The sequence below is a fragment of the Somniosus microcephalus genome, chromosome 16, assembly GCF_052327205.1.
Source record: "Somniosus microcephalus isolate GS21.2 chromosome 16, FLI_Smic_1.0, whole genome shotgun sequence".
Taxonomy (NCBI): domain Eukaryota; kingdom Metazoa; phylum Chordata; class Chondrichthyes; order Squaliformes; family Somniosidae; genus Somniosus; species Somniosus microcephalus.
Genome location: NC_141002.1, coordinates 55,238,398 through 55,265,489, shown reverse-complemented (window position 1 = coordinate 55,265,489; position 27,092 = coordinate 55,238,398). Strand labels below are relative to the sequence as shown.

The following is a 27,092-nucleotide window of genomic DNA, read 5'->3' as shown; positions in this document are numbered from 1 at the left end:
ATTTCAGTGAGGGGAAATAAAGATCACCAGAAATACAACTTTGGAATCCGTTGCACCTAAAATTTTAGACATAGAGTTACAGTCCATTCAGAACTGGTGTAAATTTGCATCAGCTGCACTTTTACATGGGGGCAGAGCTTTGTTAATGAGCGGCAGAGGGTATTGGTAGAGGTTTCACAGAATTGGCGTGAAAGATCAAGGAAATTCAGGCATAGCATAAAACCAAAAATCAATTGCCCCAATCTTCTGCGCTGAAAATCGACATTGCACTGTTGTTTCAGCACAAGGTTTTTAAAGGAAATTTTGCATCATGTTGCACGCTATAAAATTGGACCTCTGCCGGTCACAATATTGGAAAAGGCAGCTGAGTCACTCCAGGCTGCAAATGTGAATTGTAACATAAGTTGGTTTATTTCTCCCTCCTGAAGCTGAACAGGGCTTGGTGATTTGGGGGGAGGGGCCTGAAACAATTGTGGCTGGATGTGTGTATGATGACACACAAACACACATGCACATCTGGACTTAATTGGAACATTTCCAGGACTGGAACCATTTCTAAGGGACACACCGCACACTGCATGCTACAACTAGTTTTTAATACCTGCTGCATCTCTGTTTTTGTTTCAACAGTGTTCAATTTGGGAGTGCAGTTTTAGTGACTTGTACTGATTTAAGTTGGAAAGTTTTTTTTATGTGTATATTTCGAAGTATTGTTAGTTTGTCAGGAGTTAGCTAATCTCTGCATTGCAGGGAAGGGAAATCAGTTGAGGATGCTTATCCAATTGACTCCTGGAAAATGTGCATCTGTAGACACAGGTGACAACCAGCTGTGAAGCCATCAATAATCAAATAACTTGCCGACCGTGTCAAGGTTCACATACGAGCGATGGCCATTTGGGTGAGGTAATGAACTGCAGGCACTTGTGGAACTGAACCGCCCTTAAGATTCAGCATCTTCAGGAGAGAAGGGGAGAACAAGTGATGAAATAGGGGGGGCTAAGAAAGTATTATCATGAAATCTAAAATCCTTTCTTTAAACTAATCTGCTCAACAAGTACTATCGTACTTTAACAAGAAATCCGCTATAATTATGCTAAAGTCAAAAGAGAAAAACACTACAAGCAATTGGCTAGGCTCTGCCTAAACTGTTATCAATTTACATTTATGAAAGCTTTTATTAAAGCAAGTGAAAGTAATTTTTACTATTAATAAAAATGAGTGCGCATGAAATTGTAGGCAACCTATTGGCTTGGCTGGGGAATTGGTTAGGAGGTAGGAGACAGAGTAGGGATAACGGGTTTGTACTCAAATTGGCAGGCTGTGACCAGTTGTGTTCCCCAGCGATCTATACTGGGGCCTCCGCTTTTCACTATTTTTAAATGACTTGGATGAAGGAATAGAGAACTGAATATCTAAGCTTGCTGGCAACACTAAGTCAGGTGGCACAATAAATAGTGTAGACGGGAGCAGATAGTTGCAAAGGGACATTGATACATTAAGTGAGCAGGCAAAACTGTGGCAGATAGAGTTCTATACGGGAAAGTGTAAAGTCATCCACTTTTGATCGAAGAAAGAGAGATCAGAGTACAGGAAACTCTTTGGTATCCGGCACCGACGGGACCGGTGTGTTGCTGGTTAGGGTTGCAAAGGGGTGGAAAGTTTCCGGGAAATTTCCGGAAATTTTCCACGGGAAGTTTAGCTTGGGAATTTTGCCCAAAAAAGCACATGCTAGCATAATATTGTTTTTTTTTGTATTTCTTTTTTTTTTCCACAGGTCCTCTCTTAAAATTACTAACGGAGATGGAATCTTAATTATTAAGGAATTTCTTAATCAATATATGTTTATCTTACTTGGCTTGTTTTAATAATTACAAGTTTTGTGTGTGACTGTGAACAAATGTGTCCTGATTGGTTGGATGAGTGGATGAGCGATTAGCTCCCTCTATTTGTAATATTTGCATATCGAATTGTGATTGGCCTGCAGGCATCTGTAAGACTGCTATAGTTTTTTTAAGATCCAGGTTAGGGGTCCTGAGGGAAGTCATTTTGTTTTCTGCTGATGTTGTGATGATGCAGTAAGTAAATCAGACTTTATACCAAATAAACCAGTTACTTGTTGAACTCTGTTGTCCTTCAATTTAAAATATACAAAATAATACACTATTGGTGATGTAGCATCGTGTGTGTACAGGTCATGCTTCCATCACATGGAGCATCAGCAAAAATGTACGATCGACCGCAGTTCGACATAGAGATGAATGCCCTTTATTTCTCTGCATAGAACAATGCCACGTTTACCGTCGGATGTGTGGAAGCATTTTACCCCAGGCATTAAAGATGGAAAGACTGTGTACATGTGCAAACACTGTAGAAAGCCATATGTAAAGAATGCCACAAAGATGCAGCAGCATTTATCCAAATGCAACAACTTCACTCAAAGCTCAGCAGTCAGCCCAGAGTTCCTCTGCTTCCATTCAAGAAGATGATGGTTCTCATTCAGCATCAGGCTCCTTATCAGCAACTCCTGGCCCACTTGGAAGGTTCTTTGATACAATGGATAACTATAGCCAGAAGAATGCAGATGAGTGCCTTGCTCGAGCTGTATATGCAACAGGCTCACCCCTCATGCTCACAGCCAATGTGTACTGGAAGAGATTTTTCAATGTTATTCGCCCTGCATACTGTCCTTCCACCAGACATGCTTTGTCTACTTATTTGCTGGAGGCTGAGTATAACAGAGTCCAAGGAAAGCTCAAAGAAACGATAGCGATGGCAGACTGTGGTGCAGTTATCTCAGATGGGTGGTCAAATGTACGAGGGGAGGGCATCATAAACTACATCGTCTCCACTCCTCTCCCAGTGTTCTTCAAGAGCACAGACACGAAGGACAACAGACACACAGGCACATACATTGCTGATGAGCTGAAAGCGGTCATCAACGATCTTGGATCACAAAAGGCCTTTGCAGTAGTTACTGACAATGCTGCGAATATGAAGGCTGCTTGGGCTCAAGTGGAGGAGGCCTACCCTCATATTACGCCTATTGGGTGCGCAGCTCATGGGCTTAACCTGCTCCTCAAGGACATCATGGGTTTGAGAACCATGGAAGCACTGTACAAGAGAGCCAAGCAAGTTGTTAAGTATGTCGGGGGAAAACAGGTAGTTGCAGCAACCTACAACTCCAAGCAAATGACAAAGAACAAGAACACCACACTGAAGCTGCCCAACAACACTAGATGGGGTGGTGTTGTCATAATGTACAACAGCCTTCTGGAGGGTAAGGAGTCGCTGCAAGAAATGGCAATATCCCAGTCTGGGGATATGGAAACCACCATCAAGAAAATACTGCTGGATGATGTGTTTTGGGAGAGAGTGGTTAGCAGCCTTAAACTACTCTCACCAGTAGCATCTGCAATTGCTCAGATTGAAGGAGATGACGCTGTCTTGTCAGATGTTCTCAGGCTTTTTACTGATTTAAAAGAACAAATCAGCATTGCCCTACCCACATCCCTGCTGCTCAAAGCAGAGGAGAAGGCAATTGTTCAATTCATACAGACGCGTCAAGAATTTTGTGTCAAGCCGATTCATGCTGCAGCATACATGCTGGACCCAAAGCATGTTGGGAGACCAATACTTTCTGGAGAACAGATCAACAGCGCTTACAGTGTGATTTCTACCCTCTCACACCATCTCAATCTGGATGTGGGCAAAGTTCTCTACCAAGCAAGGTCTTTGGAATGGGGATGGGATATGGGAATCATGCAAGCATATCAGTGCACATACCTGGTGGAAGGGACTTTGTGCATCTGAGGCCCTGTCACCTATTGCATCGGTGATACTCCAAATCCCACCTTCATCAGCGGCCTCTGAACGAAACTGGTCACTTTTTGGGAATACGCATACAAAGGTGCGCAACAGGCTGACTAACGAGAGTGGAGAAACTGGTGGCTATCCGGGCGAACCTACAACTTATTGAGCCAGATACAGAAGTGTCCACCACACAGCTAGACACTGACACAGAGGAGGAAATGGACACGCCAGAGTCAGAGAATCAGGAGGAGCGATGAGGAGTAGAAGACTCAGAAGACTCATGAGTAGAAGACTCAAAGGGACAAAATAAGGACAAATTACAGGCTAAATAAGCTGACGCTCTTTATTTTATTTTAGATGGGTCTTTTTTGTGGGGGTTCAATAAAGTTCAAAATTATAACCTAAATAAAGTTTTGAAAGCCTGTTTTTATTTGTATGGAACAGTATGTCTATTTTGACGACAAAGATAATATAAGGGTCAGAGACAAAAACCATCAGTGTGCAAAAAAACTCAAAATTCCCGAAAATTGCCATGGAAAGTTTCCTCTTTTTAAAAATTCCCAGAATTTTGCAACCCTATTGCTGGTTGATCAAAAATTCCAGATGACGGAGAGCGTTATCTACCGAGGCTATTTTTAACAAAGAAAAATAAAAAAATCAAGAAATGTGCAGTATACAGTAATTGGGTACTCACCTACAAAATGTGTTAAATGGATGGTGGAAGATGCTTGATTAAGTACAGTACTGCCAGTTGAGGGTAATGCAATGCGATGACTACCAGCAGCGTGGGAGACGCACAGTACACCTGTAAAATGGCAGATCAGAAGAGACTACCGGCAGCGCAGGAGGGTCAGTCTCCTGTTACAGGGGGATTGAGATGTTCCGACTTTCGACAGCGCCAAGAAGCCGAGTAGTGGCAGTTTGGAAAACTACCCCCACTGACTAACTCGGCCACTGCGGGAGACTCAGACTCTGCAACAGTGCCAGTTATTGAGTTGTTTTCAGAGTGAGAATTTTGCCGGTTAATAGAGAATTCCGGATATTTAGGTGCCGTTTAAACGAGAGTTTCCTGTATTTTCTAAATGGCGAGAAGCTAGGAACTGTGGAGAAACAGAGATTTAGGGGCCCAAGTGCAGAAATCTCGAAAAGCTCGTGGACAGGTACAAAAATAATTAAAAAGGCTATTGGAATGTTGGCCTTGATCTCAAGGGGGCTGGAATATAAAGGGTGGAAGTGATGTTACAGCTGGACAGAGCTCTGGTCAGACCCCATTTAGAGCACTGTGCTCCGTTCTGGGTACCGCACCTCAGGAAGGGAATACTGGCCATGGAGGGGTGCAGCACAGATTCACCAGAATGAAACTGGGGCTAAAAGGGTTCAATTATGAAACCTGATTGCATAGACTAGGTTTGTAGTCCCTTGAATATAGAAGATTAAGGGGTGATCTAATTGAGGTGTTTAAGATGATCAAAGGAGTTGATAGGGTAGATAGGGAGAAACCATTTCCTCTGGTGGGGGATTCCAGAAGAAGGGAGCATAACCTTAAAATTAGAGCTAGGCCATTCAGGGGTAATGTCAGGAAATACGTCCTCGCACAAAGGTTGTTGGGAACTCAGCCCCCCATTCCCCCACCCTCCCCAAAAAAATTCTGTTGCGATTCGGTCAATTGAAAATGTCAAAACTTTGAGATTTATAGATTTTTGTTAAGCAAGGGTATTAAGGGTTATGGAACCAAAGCGGGTAGATGGAGTTAAGATACAGATCAGCCATGATCTAATTGAATGGCGGAACAGGCTCAAGGCACTGAATGGCCTACTCCTGTTCCTAGAAGAGTTCAAACAGAGACTTGACCTTCTCTGCAGTACTTGATCTGCAGATTGGAGGTAAAAATAAAATAAGCATAACAAAAATGTTAGAAATAAATGGAGCGATTCTCTACATTCTCTTAATTAAAATACAAAAGTGACTTTCTTTTTACAATTTGATTCTGATACTGTAGATTTCATTAAGCAAAACACCAGGTCCAACAGTTATTTTCTTAAATGGGACAGGGCATCTGAAAATACTCCTTACCAAACTTATTCTTTAAATATGAATTACAGAGATGGTTCTTATCCAATACAGATAGCTTTTGGAATCACAACACAGATTTTGCTGTTTGCAAGTGATAGAAAGTCATCCATAATGGATTGTCATTTTCACCAGAGTATAGAATAGGATTATATTTATGTTGTGGAGGAGTTGTTAAAAAGTAACATACTTTTGCAAGCAGAAGTGAGAAAGGTGACTATTCTAGAGGCGTCCAAGATAACTACTGGCAGAGTGCATGATCCTTATGAATACAACATAATTTGTCTGCTGCTAGTGCTCTGCATTTGCCTCCTTTTATATTGTGGGTTAGGAACTAGAGCACTGGCAGTAATGGGGAAATAGTTGTACACATGCAGATGTTAAACAGTTTCATTTTCAACTTGTGCTTTGGCTATGGATGTTAGGGGTAGGTTCTAGAATAGGTCAGTAAAGCCAAAATTACATTGCTGGCCTATTAGAGCAGGCTGAGCTCTCAGCAAAAAGAACAAGTTCCCCGGGGCATAGAGGACAGTGCCCACCACTTCTAGTGGGTGGGTGCTTGCGTTGGTGGTGTTAATGTGGTTTTCCCGCTATAAGAAGTGGACAGTACACAAAAAGCAAAATTGTGGATTTTTTCCAGGTCTCCGATCTCTGGATCATTGTTTTCCCCCCCCCCCCCCCCTTTTCTGGTCTCGATTTGCTGCTACATCATATCGGAGGAATTCAATAAGTGTTGCGCATCTTTGTTAAAGAGCTAATCAATTAAAAAGGGCTGGTGGCATCTTGTGCACAACAAGATGCCAAAGCTTCCAGCTCCTGAAATAGTTGGCGCCTTTATTGTGTTATAAGCGGCGCCTTTGCAATTGACTTCAATGGTGATGGCAAATGATTGGTGCCATTTGCCTGATATAGGCGACTGCCCTTGACGCGCATGGATGGTATAAGGGGCGGGGACTGTATCTCCAGCGATGGGTTTTCATGTTGCCAGAGGGACTAATGCAGCTTTGTTTCCATTACCTCGCTGCCACAGGAGTTGGGACTTGGCTGTGGCAGCAGTGCTGTGATATAAATGTGGTGTAAGTCTTAAATCTTCTGTGTATTATGTTTGCATCTATTGGTTTAGATGTCATTTCAGTTGAATTAAAGATGTTTTGTATTCTCTCTCTTCCTTCCCCGCCCCCACAGTCTTAATTGTTTGTTTCACCAGATTGTTGATAAAATAACGCGTCTGCATCTCTGTTTTGTAGCTTTTTCATTGTCCCATATGGGAGAATTTTCTAGCTTCATTTTTAGTGTAAGCCAACATAATTAAGAGAAACCACTACATACCCTGGTGCCCAGTTTCTAGAGAATATTTTACTGAAACGCATTCATCCTCTGACATGGTAGGGCCAAACCAGTCAAATTCACTCTTGTCTCCTGTGACCAGTGCATGAAGCAGATGATGTGGTTTAGTTGAGGCAGCTTATCAATTATATTTTGGTTTGTTCCCTGAAGCGATAACCCTTATTAATAAGTTAGGATGTGGGTTGATACAAGCAGATTTGCTACATTTTCCCTGAGGAAACATCTGTGTTAATAAGTCGAGCTGTGAGTTATCATGGGAATATGTCTGACTGAATTTTTTCACTTTGTTCAGAATTATTTTGCCAAACGTCACTGCAGTATATCCATCAAAACTACGTGCAGTTAGAATGGCTCTGCGGTGTTGCTTTGCACTGAATATGCACTGAATATAAATGTGTGTGAGTCTATATGAGCTGTGCTGGTTCACAAAATGGCCAGGGTTTCTGCCCCGTCCCCATTTTATTTCAAGAAACTGCATTTCTTTGTAGTGCACAACTAACACTGAGGAAGAATGCAACTTATTACAAGTAGACATTCAAAAACTTGCAGGACTCAGCAGTTAAGTGGCAAATAGACTTTAAGATGGATAAATGTGAGGTGAAGCACTTTAGTAGGAAAAATAGAAACATCACCTACACCTTAGAAAATAAGAAACTGAACGGGGTAGAAGAGCAAAGGGATCCAGGGATACAGGTGAACAAATCATTAACAGCAGCATCGCAGGTCAGCAAAGCAATTAAGGATGCTAACAAAGCACTGGGATTTATTTCTAGGGGTATAGAATTCAAAAGTAGTGAAGTTATGTTAAACTTGTATAGGACTCCGGTCAGACCACACTTGGAGTACTGTGCACAGTTCTGGTCTCCACACTATAAAAAGGACATAGATGCACTGGAGAAAGTGCAAAAAAGATTTTCAAGGATGGTACCAGAACTGAGAGATTACAGCTATCGGGAAAGATTGAACAGGTTGGGGCTTGTACCTTTGGAAAAGAGAAGACTTGGAGGTGACCTGATACAGGTCCTTAAAATTATGACTGGGTTGGACAGGGTAGATGTGGAGAGAATGTTTCCTCTTTTGGAAGAATCCAAAACTAGGGACCATCAATACAAGCTTAGATGCTTTAAAAAGGAAACTAGATGAGTACATGAGAAAAAAGGGAATAGAAATATATGTTGAAAGGCTGAGATGAGGCGGATGGAATGGGAGGAGACGCGTGTGGAGTATAAACACCAGCACAGACTAGTTGGCTGAATGGCCTGTTTCTGTGCTGTATATTGCATGCAATTCCAAGAATTTAACAATTACATAATTTTATAAAAATAAATGTCTTTGCGGTATAATCCTTGGTGTGGCACTGCTATTTACTTTAATTCCCTCCAGTGGGCTATTTCTCAGTGGTAAATGCTGCCCACCCCCCTTATTTCAGGCGATTTCACCATTATTTCAGCATACTATTCTAAGCAACAATACTTCTAATATTGGCTTGATAATGGGCTGTATTCTCCTCTTTGTAGTGGTATTGCAATGAGGTGGGACTTCCACTCACTGCCCAGGCACTGCCATAAACCTGACCCATTTTCCTGGATTGGGGCTCTGGTAGGGTACAGAATCCTGGCAGTGGGACTGCTGCTGCAGCAGCACAAGAGGTAGCTGGCCTTTTGAAGGAGGCTGGCGAGCCCCGAAGAGGATTCCAAGAATTTTTTCCAGATCAAGCCTGAGACCTAATAAGGTAAGGCATTGGAGCTGCTGTGGAAGGAGAGGAGGCCTCTACTAGACCCTCTCCCGCCATTAATAGAATTTTGGCGCCTTGCTGCTGTTACCCTGAGCTTTTTGCCACCATTCCCCAAGCAGTTGCAGGGAGTGGCAAAAAGTGGGGCATATGGGAGCAAAATTGGCTGGAGGAAGTGCAGGAGTCTTCGGGGTGTGTGGCACTCTCCCGGTACACAGCATTGGCGATTACTAGGAGTGACGACACCTTGAAGGAGTGCAGTCCAGGGCACCAAGGGGCAAGGGACTGCACAGGAGAACAGCAAAGCGTAGAAATACAGTCGTTATAGGAGATTCCATAGTTGGGGGGGACAGGCGGGCATTTCTGTAACCGTCACCGTGAGTTCCACATGGTGTGTTGCCTCCCTGGTCCCAGGGTGAAGAACATCTCGGAGAGGGTGCAGAATATTCTGCAGGGGGAAGGGAGTGAACCAGAAGTTGCCGTACATGTCGGTACCAATGACATAGAGAGGGCAGGTATTGAGGTCCTACAGTCAGACTTTCAGGAGCTAGGGAGGAAGTTAAAAGTAGGACCTCAAAGCTAGTAATCTCTGGATTACTCCCAGTGCCACGTGCCAGTGAGAGTAGAAATAGGAAGATAGGGAGGATCAATGCGTGGCTTGAGGCAGGAGGGAGGGCTTCGGATTCTTGGGGCATTGGACCAGTTCTGGGGCAGGAAGCACCTATTCAAAAGGGATGGGTTGCACCTCAACAGGACTGGGACCAATGTCCTTGCGGTTCACAAGTGTGGTTGGGGAAGGTTTAAACAATGGGCAAGGGGATGGACACCAGCATATAGAAGTAGAAAAGGTGTATACAGGAGGGAGAGTGTTATATAGTACTAGAGAAGGAAGTAGTACCATATTAGATAGGAGCAGACCAAAAGGTCTACGAGGAATACAAAGACAGGTTTGGAATGCATGTATGTAAATGCTTAAAGTGTGGTGAATAAGGTTAGTGAGCTACAAGCACAATTAGCCATGTGGGAATATGATGTAGTGGGAATAACGGAAACGTGGCTTAAAAATGGTGAGGACTGGGTGCTTAATATTCACGGATACAAGGTGTTCAGAAAAGATAGGGAAGGACAAAAGGGAGGTGGGGTGGCAGTACTGATTAGGGAAGACATTGTAGTGTTGGAAAGAGAGGATGTTCTTGAGGGGGCAAGGACAGAATCCATTTGGTTAGAGTTGAGAAGCAAAAAGGGTATGGTCACATTATTGGGGGTATTCTATAGGCCTCCAAATAGTGAGAGTGAGATAGAGGAGCAAATCTGCAGGGAAATCACAAATGTGCAAGAACTATAGAGTGGTGATATTGGTGGACTTTAATTACCCAAATATCGATTGGGATAATGTTGGAGTAAAGGGAACGGAGGGGGAGGAATTTCTGAAATGTGTTGAGAACTTCCTTGATTAGTATGTTCTTGGCCCAACTAGGAAGGAGGCATTGCTGGATATGGTGCTGGGGAATAAGATGGACCAAATGTCTGTGGGAGAACACATTGCTATGAGTGATCATCGTATCATAAGGTTTAGGTTAGTAATGGAGAAGAACAAGGAACAATCTAAAGTAGAACTTCTAAATTGAAAGAGGGCTAACTTCAGTGGGATGAGAGGAGATCTAACCAGGGTAAAATGGAACCAAAGATTGACAGGAAAAACTGTAATGGAACAATGGGTGATCTTTAAGGAGGAGATGTTTCAGGTACAGGCTAGGTACATTCCAACAAGAGGGAAAGGTAGGGAAACCAAAGCCAGGGCTCCTTGGATGACGAGGGAGATAGAGAATATGATGAAACAAAAAAAGTGTGTGTATGATGCATGTTGGGTGAATTATTCAAGTGAGAACCAGGCCAAATACAGTAAGTTGAGCGGGGAAGTGAAGAGGAAAATAAGACTGGCAAAGAGAGAATTTGAGAATAGAATGGCAGTTAACATAAAAGGGAACCCAAAAATCATCTGGCATGTAAATAGTAAGCGGGTAGTAAGAGGTGGGGTGGGACCTGTTTGGGACAAAGAAGGTGATATATGCTTAGAGGCGCAGGGCACGGCTAGAAAGAAAGAAAAGAAAGACTTGCATTTATATAGCATCTTTCACGACCACTGGCCATCTCAAAGCGCTTTACAGTCAATTAAGTACTTTTTTTGAAGTGGAGTCACTTGTAATGTGGGAAACGCAGCAGCCAATTTGCACACAGCAAGGTCCCACAAACAGCAATGACCAGATAATCTGTTTTAACTCCCAACTTAATGAGTACTTTGTATCAATGTTTACTAAGGAAGAGGATGCTGACAAAATATCGGTAGAAGCGGAGATGGTAGAGGTAATGAACGGGGTGAAAATTGATAGGTAGGATGTACTGGAAAGGCTGGATATACTTAAGAGTGGATAAGTCGCCTGGTCCAGATGGCTTGCATCCCAGGTTGCTAAGGGAATTGGAGGAGGAGATGGCGAAAGGGTTTGCCATAATTTTCCAATCTTCCCTAGATGCGGAGGAGGTGCCAGAGGATTGGAAAGTGGCAAATGTGACACCCTTGTTCAAGAAAGGGTGTAAAGACAATCCTAGTAACTATAGGCTGGTTAGTTTTAACATCAGTGGTGGGTAAGGTTTTAGAAACAATAATCAGGCAAAAAATTAACAGGCACTTGGAGAGGTTTAAGCTAATTAAGGAGAGCCAGCAAGGATTTGGAAGAGGCAGATTGTTTGACTAATCTAATTGAATTGTTTGATGAAGTAACAGAGAAGGTTGATGAAGGGAATGCAGTGGATGTTGTCTATATGGATTTTAAGAAAGCGTTTGACAAAGTACCACATAAAAGGCTGGATAACAAAATTGAGGCTCATGGAATAGGAGGGTCAGTGTCAGCTTGGATAAGAAATTGGCTTAAGGACAGAAAACAGCGAGTTGTGATAAATGGTTGTTTTTTAGACTGGAGGATGGTAGACAATGGTGTTCCCCAAGGCTCAGTGCTAGGACCACTGCTTTTTTTGATATACCTGTATATGACTTGGATATTGGAATACAGAGTAAAATTTCATAATTTGCCGATGATACCAAACTTGGAGGTGTGGCAAATAGTGAGGAGGATACCAATCGACTGCAACAGGACATAGATAGGCTAGCAGAATGGGCAGACAAGTGGCAGATGGAAGTTAATACAGAGAAGTGTGAGGTGATGCATTTTGGCAGAAGGGATAGGAAGAGGCAATATAGACTTAATGGCACAGTTCTAGAGTGTGCAGGGACAGAGGGACCTGGGAGGTAATGTGCATAGAACTTTTGAAGGTGGCAGGACATATTGAGAGAGTAGTTAACAAAGCATATGGGATCTTGGGCTTCATAAATAGAGGTATTGAGTACAAAAGCAGGGAAGTTATGCTGAACCTTTAAAAAGCTCTGGTTAGGCCACAACTAGGTTATTGTGTCCAGTTCTGGTCACCACACTTCAGGAAGAATGTGAAGGTCCTTGAGAAGGTGCAGAGGAGATTTACCAGAATGGTTCCAGGGATGAGGGATTTTAGCTACAAGGTTAGGTTGGAGAAGCTGGGGTTGTTCTCCTTGGAACAAAGGAGGTTGAGGGGTGATTTGATAGCGGTGTACAAGATTATGACTGGTTTGGATAAGGTAGACAGAAATAGGCTGTTCCCATTAGCTGATGGTACAAGGACTAGGGGACACAGATTTGAGGTTTTGGGCAGGAGATACAGGGGGGACGTGAGGAAGAACTTTTTTACGCAGCGAGTGGTGAGGACCTGGAACTCGCTGCTGACGAGGGTGGAGGAAGCGGAGACGATCAATGATTTCAAAAGGAAATTGGATCGGCACTTGAGGGAAATAAACTTGCAGGGCTACAGGGATAGAGCGGGGGAATGGGACTGACTGGATTGATCTACAGAGAGCCGGCATGGACTCGATGGGCCGAATGACGACCTTCTGTGCCGTAATGACTCTGACTCTAGGATAACGGATCAACCCAATCAATTCGATGGTTTAGAATACAATAAATTTTAGAAAAAATATCCTCTCTGGAGGGTTTGCTAGTGCTGTTGGGGAGGGTTTAAACTAGCTTGGCAGGGGGATGGGAATAAGTATAGAGTCAATAAGGAGGGAAGAAAAACTGGAATTGGAAAACAAAAAAGTAGAAAGTAAATTGGAAGGACAGATGAATCAAGGGCTAGATAGTCAACAAGGAGGTTTGCCTGTACTAAATGGTATATACTTCAATGCAAGGAGCATAGCGAACAAGGCAGATGAACTGAGGGCACAAGTAGATACTTGGGACTATGATATTATAGCTATTACAGAGACGTGGCTGAAAGAGGGGCAGGTATGGCAGCTCAACATTCCTGGTTACAGGATTTTCAGACGGGATAGAGAGGGAGGTAAAAAGGGAGGGGGGGTTGCAGTATTGATTAAAGAAACTATTACAGCTGTGAGGAGGGATGATATGTTGGAGGGGTCATCAAACGAGGCCATATGGGTCAAATTGAAAAACAAAAAAGGGGCGATCACACTGCTGGGAGTGTACTACAGACCCCCAAACAATGAGAGGGAGATAGAAGAACAAATATGTAGCCAAATTTCTGAGAAGTGCAAAAACTATAGGGCAGTAATAGTAGGGGATTTCAACTACCCTAATATTAACTGGGATAAAATTAGTGTGAAGGGCATAGAGGGTGCAGAATTCCTAAAATGCATCCAGGAGAACTTTTTTTTAGCAGTATGTGGCAAACCCAACAAGGGAGGGGGCGGTTCTGGACTTGGTTTTAAGGAATGAAGCTGGGCAGGTAGAAAGCATATCAGTGGGGGAGCATTTTGGTACTAGTGACCATAATTCTGTTAGATTTAAGGTAGTTTTGGAAAAGGACAAGGATAGACAGGAATAAAAATTTGAAATTGGGGAAAAGCAAATTTTGCTAAGCTCAGAGGGGATTTAGCCTGGAAACAGCTATTTGAAGCTAAATCAGTGTCAGAGCAGTGGGAGACATTCAAGGAGGAGATCCGGAGGGTTCAGACCAAACATGCGCCCTTAAAGAAAAAAGGTGGGACTAACAAATCTAGAGCCCCCTGGATGTCTAGTGACATGCAGGGTAGGATAAAGAAAAAAAGGGAGGCGTATGACAGAATCTTTAGAGGAGTACAGAAAGTGCAGGGTGCAATTAAAAAGGATATTAGGAAAGCAAAGAGAGAGCATGAAAAATTCTTGGCAAGTAAATCAAGAAAAACCCAAAGATGTTTTTATAAATATATTAATAGTAAGAGGATAACTAAAGAAAGGGTACGGCCTATTAGAGATCATGAGGGTAATCTGTGTGTGGAGGTGGAAGACGTCGGTAGGGTTCTTAATGAATACTTTGCGTCTGTTTTCACAAAGGAGAGGGGCGAAGCAGACATTGCTATCGGGGAAGGAGTGTGAACTACTGGATGAAATAAACATAGTGAGAAAGGAAGTATTAAGGGGTTTAGCAGCTTTAAAAGTGGATAAATCCCCAGGCCTGGATGAAATGTATCCCAGGCTGTTAAGTGAAGCAGAAGAGGAAATAGCAGAGGCCCTGACCATCATTTTTCAATCCTCTCTGGCTTCAGGTGTGGTGCTGGAGGACTGCCCCTAATGTGGGTACCCTTGTTGAGAAAAGGATAGACCGAGTAATTACATACCAGTCAGCCTAACCTCGGCGGTGGGGAAATTATTGGAAAGAATTCTGAAAGACAGGATAAATCTTAATTTAGAAAGACACGGATTAATCAAGGAGAGTCGACACGGATTTGTTAAGGGAAGGTCGTGTCTGACAAACTTGATTGAATTTTTTGAGGAGGTATAAGGAGGGTAGATGAGGGTAGTGCAATTGATGTAGTGTATATGGACTTTAGCAAGGCTTTTGATAAGGCTCCACATAGCAGACTGGTCACGAAGTTAAAAGCCTATGGGATCCAGGGCAAAGTGTCAAGTTGGATTCAAAACTGGCTCGGAAACAAGAAGCAGAGGGTAATGGTTGATGGGTGTTTTTGTGACTGGAAGGCTGTTTCCAGTGGGGTTCCGCAGGGCTCAGTAATAGGTTCCTTGCTTTTTGTGGTATATATGGGGTATGATTAAGAAGTTTGCAGGTGATACTAAAATCGGCTGTGTGGTTGATACTGAAGAAGGAAGCTGTAGACTGCAGGAAGATATCAATAAATTGGTCAGGCGGGCAGAACAGTGGCAAATGAATTCAATCCAGAGAAGTGTGAGGTAATGCATTTGTGGAGGGCTAATAAGGAAAGGGAATACACATTAAATGGTAGGACACTGAGTAGTGTAGAGGAACAAAGGGACCTTGGAGTGCATGTCCACAGATCCCTGAAGATAGCAGGCCAAGTAGATAAGGTGGTTAAGAAGGCATACGGAATGCTTGCCTTTATTAGCCGTGGCATAGAATACAAGAGCAGACCTCAGCTAGAGTACTGCGTGCAGTTCTGGTCACCACGATACAGGAAAGATGTGATTGCACTAGAGAGGGTACAGAGGAGATTTACAAGGATGTTGCCGGGAGTAGAGAATCTTAGCTATGAGGAAAGACTGGATAGGCTGGGTCTGTTTTCCTTGGAACAGAGGAGGCTGAGGCGAGGTATATAAAATTATGAGGGGCATAGATAAAGTGGATGGAAAGGACCTATTTCCCTTAGCAGAGGGGTCAAAAACCGGGGGCACAGATTTAAAATAAATGGGGGATTTGAGGGGAAATTTCTTCACCCAGAGGGTTGTGGGGGTCTGGAACTCTCTGCCTGAAAGGGTGGTGGAGGCAGGAACCCTAACCACATTTAAAAAGTACTTGGATGTGCACTTGGGATGCTCTAACCTGCAGGGCTACGGACCAAGAGCTGGGAAGTGGGATTAGGCTGGATAGCTCTTTGTTGGCCGGCGCGGACATGATGGGCCGAAATGGCCTCTTTCCGTGCTGTAACTTTCTATGATTCATCACACTTTTTTTTTTATTTTTTAGAGGTAATGCCAAAAAATAGCTTGACTGTACTTTGCATCTAGTCTATTATAATGTGCATGCAAAACTGCACCGTCGTATGATGTGACTGCAACCACTCTTTTTATTGCGTAACATGTTTAATTCCTTGATGGGAGGGACAGTGATGAGCACGTTTGTTGATTTGGCTTTTCTTCCCTCTCTCTTCACTCATTATGTATAGAATTGCAGGTATCAAACCCAGCTCTCTGGTAGTGTGGTTAGTACACTGTGTCTCTGGACCACTCTGGTTATACAAAAAAGTCACGCTGGTGCTAATTTTATGAAAATGGCAAACTCTTCCTCAGTTCTTAAGTGTGCTGGAGAGGCAGCCTATCCCAGACCAAATGTTTGTACTTGAGGATTGACCAAACCAAATGAGGGGTATTTTTATAATAGCAAATTTCATTCTTCTCGTCAGTGGACCAGCTGGAAACAGTATCTGCTATTCATTTAGATATCCAAAAATAAATTGATTTGTGATCTCGGTTAAATTAGTTTTAACTAAACGTACAAATGGCTTCATTTCATTGGACACCAATTTGTTTATTTTAAAAATATACGTAGCACAAGCCATATAGTTCACTCACGCTTGTAGCATAGAGGAATTATTGGACCCCAGCAGTAGTCAGTGGTACATGCTTTGTTTGGTTAAACTATCCTTCATATAGCATATCTTTGAATTCACCCATAATTTAGTAATGTTTAATCCAAGCTGGAAAAACATCTTATTTTGTATTTACAAATTAAGTCAATATATTCTCTCTCTCTTGTGCACCATAAGAACATAAGAAATAGGAGCAGGAGTAGGCCATTTGGCCCCTCAAGCCTGCTCCGCCATTTAATGAGATCATGGCTGATCTGATCTTGGGCTCAGCTCCATTTCCCTGCCCGCTTCCCCATAACCCTTCACTCCCTTATTGTTCAAAAATCTGTCTCATCTCCACCTTAAAAATATTCAATGATTCAACCTCCACAGCTCTATGGGGCAGAGAATTCCACAAATTTACAACCCTATGAGAGAAGAAATTCCTCCTCATCTCAGTTTTAAATGGGTGACCACTTATTCTGAAACTATGCCCCCTAGTTCTAGATTCCCCTATGAGGGGAAACATCTTCTCTGCATCTACCTTGTCGAGCTTCCTCAGTATCTTACATGTTTCAATAAGATCACTTCTCATTCTTCTAAACTCCCATGAGTATAGGCCCAACCTGCACAACCTTTCTTCAGAAGTCAACCCCTTCATCTCAGGAATCAGCCTCCATGAACCTTCTCTGAACTGCCTCCAATGCAAGTATATTCCTCCTTAAATAAGGAGACCAAAACTGTACACAGTGCTCCAGGTGTCGCCTCACCAATACCCTGTACAGTTGTAGCAGGACTTCCCTGCTTTTATACTCCAACCCCCTTGCAATAAAGGCCAACATTCCATTTGCCTTCCTGATTACTTGCTGTACCTGCATGCTAACTTTTTGTGTTTCATGCAGAAGGACCCCCAGGTCCCTCTGTATTGCAGCATTTTGTAATCTCTCTCCATTTAAATAATAATTTGCTTTTTTTTCTGACCAAAGTGGATAGCCTCAGATTTTCCCACATTATACTCCATCTGCCAAAAGTTTACCCACTCACTTAGCCTATCTATATCCCTTTGCAGATTCTTTGTGTCCTCTTCACAACTTGCTTTCCCACCCATCTTTGTATCATCAGCAAATTTGGCTACATTACACTCGGTCCCTTCATCCAATTCATTAATGTAGATTGTAAATAGTTGAGGCCCCAACATTGATCCCTGTGGCACCCCACTAGTTACCTTTTGCCAACCAAGAAAATTACCCATTTTATCCCGACTGTTCACTGTTAGTTAGCCAATCCTTTATCCATGCTAATATATTACCCCCAACCCCATGAGCTCTTATCTTGTGCAGTAACCTTTTATGCGGCACCTTATTGAAAGCCTTCTGGAAATCCAAATACACCACATCCACTGGTTCCCCTTAATCCACCCTGCTCGTTACATCCGCAAAGAACTCCAGCAAATTTGTCAAACATGATTTCCCTTTCCTAAAACCATGCTGACTCTGCTTGACTGCATTATGATTTTCTAACTGTCCTGCTACTGCTTCCTTAATAATGGACTCCAGCATTTTTCCAACGACAGATGTTAGGCTAACTGGTCTATAGTTTCCTGCTTTCTGTCTCTCTCCCTTAAATAGGGGTGTTACATTTGCGATTTTCCAATCCAAGGAATTTTGGTAGATTGCAACCAATGCATCCACTATCTCTGCAGCTACTTCTTTTAAAACCCTAGGATGCAGGCCATCAGATCCAGGGGACTTGTCCACCTTTTGTCCCATTATTTTACCGAGTACTTTTTCTTTCGTGATAGTGATTGTTTTAAGTTCCCCTGTCCCTATAGCCCCTTGATTATGTATTATTGGGATGGTTTAAGTGTCTTCTACCATGAAGACTGATACAAAATCATCATCTTCTTAGGCAGACCCTCGGAACTGAGGATGACTTGCTTCCACATTAAAAAGGAGTTCGCAGGTGACTGATTAGTCCAATGCGGGACCTACAGTCTCTGTCAAGGTGGGGCAGACGGTGGTTGAAGCAGCGGGTGGGTGGGGTGCTTGGGTTGACGTGCACTCCTTGCGCTGCCTGTGCTTGGCTTCCGCTTGCTCCTGGCGAAGAGACTCGTGCTGTTCGGCGCCTTCCTGGGTGCTTCTCCTCCACTTTGTGCGGTCTTGGGCCAGGGATTCCCAGGTGTTGGTGGGGATGTTACACTTTTTCAAGGAGGCTTTGAGGGTGCCCTTGAAGCATTTCCTCTGCCCACCTGGGGCTCTCTTGCCGTGCCGGAGCTCCGAGTAGAGCGCTTGTTTTGGGAGTCTCGTATCGGGCATGCGGACAATGTGACCCGTCCATCGGAGCTGATCGAGCGTGGTCAAAGCTTCGATGCTGGGGATGTTGGCCTGAGCAAGAACACTGACGCTGGTGCACCTATCCTGCCAATAGATTTGCAGGATCTTGCGGAGGCAGCGTTGGTGGTACCTCTCCAGTGCTTTGAGGTGCCTGCTGTACATGGTCCATGTCTCCGAGGCATACAGCAGGGCGGGTATCACTGCTGCTCTGTAGACCATGAGCTTAATGCCGGGTTTGAGGTCCTGGTCTTCAAACATACTCTTCCTCAGGCGACCGAAGGCTGCACTGGCACACTGAAGGTGGTGTTGGACTTCATCGTTGATGTCTGCCCTTGTTGACAGTAGGCTCCCAAGGTATGGAAAGTGGTCCACGTTGTCCAAGGCCTTGTCGTGGATTTTGATAATCGGGGGGGGGGCGGGGCAGTACTGTGTGGCAGGGGCAGGTTGGTAGAGGACCTTTGTCTTACGGATGTTTAGTGTAAGGCCCATGCTCTCGTACGCTTCGGTGAAGGTGTTGACAATGGTTTGGAGTTTGACCTCCGAGTGAGCGCAGACGCAAGCATCATCTGCATACTGTAATTTGACGACAGAGGATGGGACGACCTTGGATCTGGACTATATATTTGTTCAAAGTCTCTGCCATTTCCCTGTTCCCCATTATTAATTCCCCAGTCTCATCCTCTAAGGGACCAACATTTACTTTAGCTACTCTTTTCCTTTTTATATACCTGTAGAAGCTCTTACTATCTGTTTTTATATTTTTTGCTAGTTTACTCTCATAATCCATCTTTTTTTAGTTGTACTTTGCTGATTTTTAAAAAATGTCCCAATCCTTTGGCCTCCCACTAATCTTGGCAATATTGTATGCCTTTGTTTTCAATTTGATACCATCCTTTACTTCCTTAGTTAGCCACGGATGGTTCTCCCTTCTCTTAAAGTCTTTCCTTCTCACTGGAATATATTTTTGTTGAGAGTTATGAAATATCTCCTTAAATGTCTGCCATTGCTCATCAACCGTCTTACCCTTTAATCTATTTTCCCAGTCCACTTCAGCCAACTCTGCCTTCATACTTTTGTAATTGCCTTTATTTAAGATCAGGACACTGTTTTGAGACCCAACTTTCTCACCCTCCAATTGAATTTGAAATTCAACCATGCTATGATCACTCTTTCCTGGAGGATCCTTTACTATGAGATCATTTATTAATCCTGTCTCATTACACAGTACCAGATCTAAGATAGCCTGCTCCCTGGTTGGTTCCACAACGTATTGTTCTAGGAAACCATCCCGGATACACTCTTTGAACTCTTCCAGATGCAATTGTCGCTGTATTTAAATTTGCCTTAATCCACTTGACTGGGACCTCAGCTTTGCTCGGTAACTCACTGTATTGGTAATGGCAAACATCAAACCTTGTCCTACTTACTACTCAATGACACAGTGCTAAGCTGTGGCACCAGGCCATCCTTTTGTTTTTGGGATTCACCCAAAGGGAAGGGTTATTTTAGTGAAATTGTGGCATATGCCATTGGCAAAGAACCATATGTGATTTTAATGTTGAGTACTTTGGGGCTAGGTGGAGGTTTTAAGTATTGATCTATCTCTTGCTCTTCTATATCTTTGCTGTGTGCTTTTTGGAGCAGAAAACAAAGGAGTACTTTTTGTACTCTGCTGAAAAGATAATTTGTTGCTAAGCCTGTTTTAATATTTTGTATTTGACCATTACATTGGGTATTTAAGGATTACTTGAAATGAGAAAAAAGCACAATTGCATAAAACAGCATGATTTCATTAGCTGTGGTGCATGAGAATGGGTGGACAATTATATGTTAAGTGCAGTACTGGAAAAGTAGGGGGTGCTAATCCTGTTTTCCTGTGTAATTGGATGGGTTGTACCTCATTTAAACAGTGCTTTAAAAAGGCTGCTGGAATTTATGGCGAGACTATTTTGCGTGCAGCTATTACAGTTAATTAGGAAAGGGATAATATAGTCTATTATGTAATGGCAGTAGCTTACACAGTAAAAAGTATTATCAAAAAGTTGTCGAACAACTTGAAGTGATAACACTGGTTTCATTCTTCTTGTGTAAATATGAAATGTTAAGGTTTGTACTCAAGTAGTGATGTCGCCCACAATTGAGTTAAGCATTTTTAAGTCTGGGCTTCTGCTGCATATAAAAAGCATAACAATGTGCTTGCTCATAGATTAGGGTCTGCTGCTGGCTAACCTTCGGACTTGCTGATCGGAGGTGTAATTAGCTTTGTCAGTTCTCGGCTTTGAATATTTTTTTTGTATTTTGCTCCTTTTCTCTCCCTTTTTACCTATGATCTCCCCTTTTCTCCTCTTGAAGGCAGTAACTTGTAACAATAATTGCATCCATATAATACCACATCACATTGAAATATTTCAAAAGTACTTTACATAATGAATTGCTTTTGCCATGCATTTAGCATTATGTAGCTATACGTCTGCTGGGTTGTGGCTCCAGTATCTCCTCTCTCGTGGCCGGTTTAGAGCTATTAACATTAGGGGAATGTTAAGAGTTAGGCTTGCATGACCTAACAGTGAGACAGACCATGAAATTGTCAGCTTGACTCTTGTGTACTATGCACTCTCGCCTCTGATTTGATTCAGGGTTCAAGCTCCACTCTGGGATTGGAGAACATAGTTGAGCTGACACTCAGTGCAACACTGAAGAAGTGCTATATTACTGGGGTGCCATCCTTCAGATGAGGCATTTGTTCAGGTGGATGTGAAATATCTCATGGCACTGTTCGAAGAAGACCAGGGTTTTCTCCCAATGTCCTGGCAACCATTCTTCTCAAAACCAACACCACCAAAAACAAATTAATTGATCATTCATCTCATTGCTGTATGTGCATTCTCATCCTGAGCGAAATGGCTGCTGCGTTTGCCTATGTAATAGTCACTTCATTCAAGAGTAATTATGTGAAGCGCATCTGATGTTCAGAGAGTGCCATGAAAAGGCACTATATGAATCCAAATCTTTTTCTGGTAAACATTTAAGACATGAGATGCATCAAAATAAGTTACATTTGTAAACCAAAATGAGTGAGATTTGTGCCAATTAAATTTAGTAGGCCTGCACCTCCATTGTGGGGCATGTCATGGCAAAGTTTGATTACCCCACCCTCCGTTTCCCCGAAGAGTGGGGACACTGGGCAGTTATGGCACTGTCAACTGAGAAGCGAGTGAACCTATGTTGCCCACTGAACCATCAACAGAAGAGGCTTTTAAAAAAATATTTGAAGATATGCAAGGACCTGTTCTCAGACCTCCACTGATGCCACTCTAACTGGATGCTGGGGAGTGTGTAAGTGTGCCCCATGATGTCTGGCTTGTGCTTTGACATTTCCCCTGATAATGTGACTGAGCTTGGAACTTGCTGTGTAGCTATGTTATAATCTGCTTTGCTATGTCCCTGCCGTGCTTCAAAAAAAAAATCCCTCAACCTTTTTTTGATCCCTTCTCTGTAACCCATTGCTATGTGTTTCCCAATACTGCTTTTGAAGCAATTGCTAGGAGCCTCATGAGTTGATTTAAGATTCTTGGCTGTTGGAAATCACTTGGCTTCAATTGACATTTCTCTCCCTTTTTCACTTCCTGCAGGCACAGGCACAGTTGCAGTATGGGGAATTGTATTAATGAACAACAATGCCACCCCATCATCCCTGCTTAATTTAGTAAAGAATCTGCATTTCCAGTTGAAAGAGAAATGATTTCACTGGCTTTCAATAGATGATGCAGTCACCTTCAGATCATGGTATCTGAGCTGAAAGCTTGGGAGCTACTTTTCTTTCAGCTAACGACTGCATACAACTGTGCATGAGGACACAGGCTGTGAAAAAGCTTTTAATTTTGTGGCCACAGAATCTGTTTTTATATATTTTTGTCTTTATTCTTTGAAGTTGCCAGACATTTAATTGCAGTGGAAAAACTTCTAAAAGCTGGTATGCAAATAATGCTTTAGACCAGCGTTGGTTAGAATATTCTTTCTACTTTCTTGATATATTTTTATTTAAAACCTGAGGTGTTATATTTTTCTTTTAACATGAATTTTGTTTTGTCAGGCAAGTGGTGGTTGAAGGCTCACTTCCACATCCGTTCGCTTTAACATTGTTTGGAGACACCTTATATTGGACAGACTGGAACACTCATTCTATTCATGCATGCAATAAATACACTGGATTGTATCGCCGAGAGGTGCACAGCAATATTTTCTCTCCCATGGATATTCATGTCTTTAACCAGCAGAGACAACCCAATGGTAAGTCTGTGTAGTTCTATCTCAATCGATATATCTGAATATATGAAAAATGGTACATCACACGTTGTTTAATGCTGAGTGCTTCGCTCTGGCAGCTTGAAATTGACTAGCATTTTCCAATCCACAACGTTGCTATGCCAAGCAATTAAGCCCTATAATTGATCCAAGCTTGTGTTCACTCAACAATGAAGCGTTATGGCCTTAAAGGCGATACAGCTCCATCTTAGGATAATATATTCTGCATTATATGGTACAACACTGCTATCTATATTTGCATTTATATAGCACCTTTAACGTAGTAAAACAACCCAAGGAACACCTGCAGAACCTATTGCATTTGTAGATAATTGTGATAGGGCTTTTCAACGTTAAAGAAATAAAGACTTGCATTGTTATAGCACCTTTCATGACCTCGGGACATCCCAAAGCACTTTACAGCCAATGGAGTACTTTTGAAGTGTAGTCACTGTTGTAATGTAGGAAACATTACAGGTGTTACAGCTGCCTGTAATGCTCGTGCGTCACAATAACTATTATATTATAGTTAGAGTAGAGCAATCGGCTTGTGAGAAAAAGAGAAATTGCTGTTTGCTTACCTATTCTACTGTTTGTTTGTACTCTTATCAATTTAGAAAGCTTGGTAATAGTGTTTTCATCAGTGGAATTAGGTTTTAAAACATTTTTAATGTTGAATTTTGAGGCAAACAGCCCCTTAATTATCACACCTGTTATGTTGATAATTTGGGAATCTAACCATTCTAATTACCAACAGATGTGTGAAAGGGAGAGAGAGAGTGAGTCTCTTTCATCATTCAATTTGTTTCTTCGGAGTTGAATTGTGAAAGCTCTAAATACTGGCTGTATTTTTACTGATGGTTAGTAATTGGAATAGTCAGATGGACAGATAATCATCCAGGAAACAATCTCAAAATCCCAAATTCAATGTTTAGATATCCCTTGGAATATCACCACCAGTGCTGCTGGACATGAGACCCATCCCTTGCAAAACCAAAGCTGTTGGGCCCATGCCTTCCCCTCCTCTCACAGCTGACAGTCCTTCGGAATCCGCCAGTGGCCTAACCCTTATATTTAACCTGTAGTTCCGCAAAACCCTGGTTTCCCCTCCACAGTGATGCCAGATCAAAGGACTCCCCATGCTATCAAACTTCAGGAGCCCCACTCTAGTACTAGTAAAATTGCAGGACCCCATCCTAGTTCTAACAGTGTCCAGGACCATTCCCCTTGCCCCTTGCTACCAAAGTCCAAGACTGCCTTTATCATGACCAAAACACAGGATTACCCCCTCTTTCCCCCGCCCCCCTGCAAAATGTAGCTAAATCCCACTCCCCAGTACTGATAAATACCAGATGTTTACCTCCACTGCATTTTTCATGCAATCTTGCTGTATATTCTCAGTTTTAAAATATGGCATAAAATTTAATTGATGAGTAAAGGTAAATATTTAAAAATAAAGGCCACTCAACAGTTTTCACAGAATAATGGTCATAAATGTGAAATTCAATCTCTTAAAGCATCAGAATACATTTTTCAAAAATGAAATTTGACTCATTCAGTCACTGTAAAACAGTGGTGCCGATGCTATACCCTAAATGGCATAAACATTGTTATTGTTATGAAACAGTGAATCCTTTGATTCACCATGAGCAATGCTACAGAGGATCTACTAGCTGTATATGAATAGCAATGTGATACCACTCACTTCCTGTCTCTTTGGTGCCACACTTTTAGATGGGCTTTGAGGTTTTTAAAGGTGGAGAGAGAGGTGAAAAGGTTTAGGGAGGGAGTTCCCAACATTTGGACAAAGGTGGTTGAAAGCTCTGCCAACAATGACGGGAAGAAGGGGGCGGAGGATGCACAGAAGGGAGGAGTTAGATGAACTGAGCTAGAGGAAGAGGAGAGAATGTAGGGAGAGATTGCAGAAATGGGTGGGGAATGGTCATGGAGGGATTTTAAATTTATTATACGGGGACTGGCAGCCAGTGTATGTATACATGGAATATTATTTAAATAAATGTGTGTTAACACAGATGATAAATTTCAGCCTAAGTGTTCATATGTGCAGTTTCAATTCAACCAAAGGGTACTGGTCTGAGATTAACCACACAACTTGCATGGCTAAGAAGGCAGGGTAGGTAGCCTTGTTGAAGCTGCAACACATTGCACCATCATTACACCCTAAAACTATTAATGATTCTTCAAGGGAAATTCCATATGTGCATCCATACATTTTTAGAAAGAGTAGAAGCACCTTCCATATCTAAATGTAATATGAAAATATTTCTCTTTCTTTGGGGTTGTTTTGTGTAAGAAAACTATGTTGAGGTCTTGTCAATGTATTATAATTGAGAGGTTAAACTTATGTACCCATTTGGTAAACTATGGGAGCAAGACTAATGTTGGCTTATAACTACAATTCCTCAAATGGAAATACTTTTGTAGGAAAAAAAAAGTTAGAGCAGCTGAAATCCTTTGGTAGAACTGCTGAATATTGGTTTGACAAAGTCATAATAATTCTACTCCTTAGATTCACTGTTATTCAAATAGCTTTGTTCACCTGATACCACAAAAGCATGGAGGTTCCTCAACAGCAGGAGATAAATGATCATTATCCTATGATTCTGATCCACACGCAACTGCATGGGTTAAGAAATCAACCTTCTGGAACTGGAAATAATAACTTAAATCACCCGTTTTCTGTTTTAACATTTGTGTATATGACTGCATTCAATACTTGATGAATTAAATTACTGCTTGAAATCAATTCTTAAATATAACACTGGAGAAAATTATAGTTCTTCACATAGTGTACGTTTTGGTACATGAAAGAATATACTTAAGTGTTTCCACATGGTTATGTAAGAACTATACACAGTTGGGCCTCAAACCTAGTTGTTTGTTTAATTTAATTTTATAAACCTTGACATCGTAGTTGTAATTCCGATCATTATTCTCTAAATACAGAGACTTATCGGGTTGCTATTCCAGTTGCACTGTTGCGTTACTTTATCATTACAATTGTGTGTTGGGTGTAGTGCTTTACACTGTTCCAGTACATTATCATTTTTGTGGTGGCTGATCTCCAGTGCATAAAGTTTTCACAGGTGTTTTGGATTTATACAGCTCAGTTAGCCAAGATCTGGTCTAACTTGATCTGTTTTTTTAAGCAGAAAATGGCACCAGATATTCGAAATTGTGCCAACTAATCACTTGAAAGTTGCAATAAAAAAAGCAAACTGTTCTTCTGCAGAATTGCAGATATGAACATGTTTATAACTTTTTGGTGATGCAGTGAGTTGGAGTGTCAACTTGTACTGCTGCCTGGTGATGGGACGGATGCAAGTTTGACCCACTTACATTTCCTACATTACAACAGTGACTACACTCCCAAAAGTGCTTCATTGGCTGTAAAGTACTTTGGGTCGTGGAAGGCGCTATAGAAATGCAAGTCTTTTACTTGTTGGGGAGGTGCTCAATGGAAGCTAGGTCCCTCCCCACAGTGAGAGAGGAAAAATTAGATGGAAGTCTCTTTCCTAGAATGTTCTTGCGTGCTTCCTGGCAGCCAGTTCAAAGTGACATTGATGGTGCTCAGAAAACAAACAAAAGTGGTGCATGGCCTAGGGAAATGAGAAATAAGAGAAAAAGGGGGAAAATCTTTGAGTACCTTAGAGCCAAAAGAAAGCTGGTATACCTGAGTTTTGTGGCATGAAGTGGCAAAACACAAATTTCTGTCACTTGTTCATCAAATTGAAAGTTGGCAAGGGTGAAAATCAGAAAATAGGTGCTTTCTTTCATCTCATGTCCAGAAGGTTGGGAATGGAAGGTGAGTCAACTACGGATGTTTTTGGTTGACTTGTAAGCATCAGAA

The 27,092-nt window shown here is 42.2% G+C and overlaps 1 protein-coding gene across 2 annotated transcripts in view; it reads left to right on the top strand.

Moving 5' to 3' along the window:
• lrp6 (low density lipoprotein receptor-related protein 6) overlaps positions 1-27,092 on the top strand; it is a 206,020-nt gene that overhangs the window by 118,724 nt on the left and 60,204 nt on the right. For both annotated transcript variants that reach the window (XM_086009067.1, XM_086009069.1), the window contains exon 4: positions 23,010-23,206. In XM_086009067.1, coding sequence (XP_085865193.1) covers positions 23,010-23,206 — 197 coding nt within the window. The remainder of the gene's footprint in view (positions 1-23,009; positions 23,207-27,092) is intronic.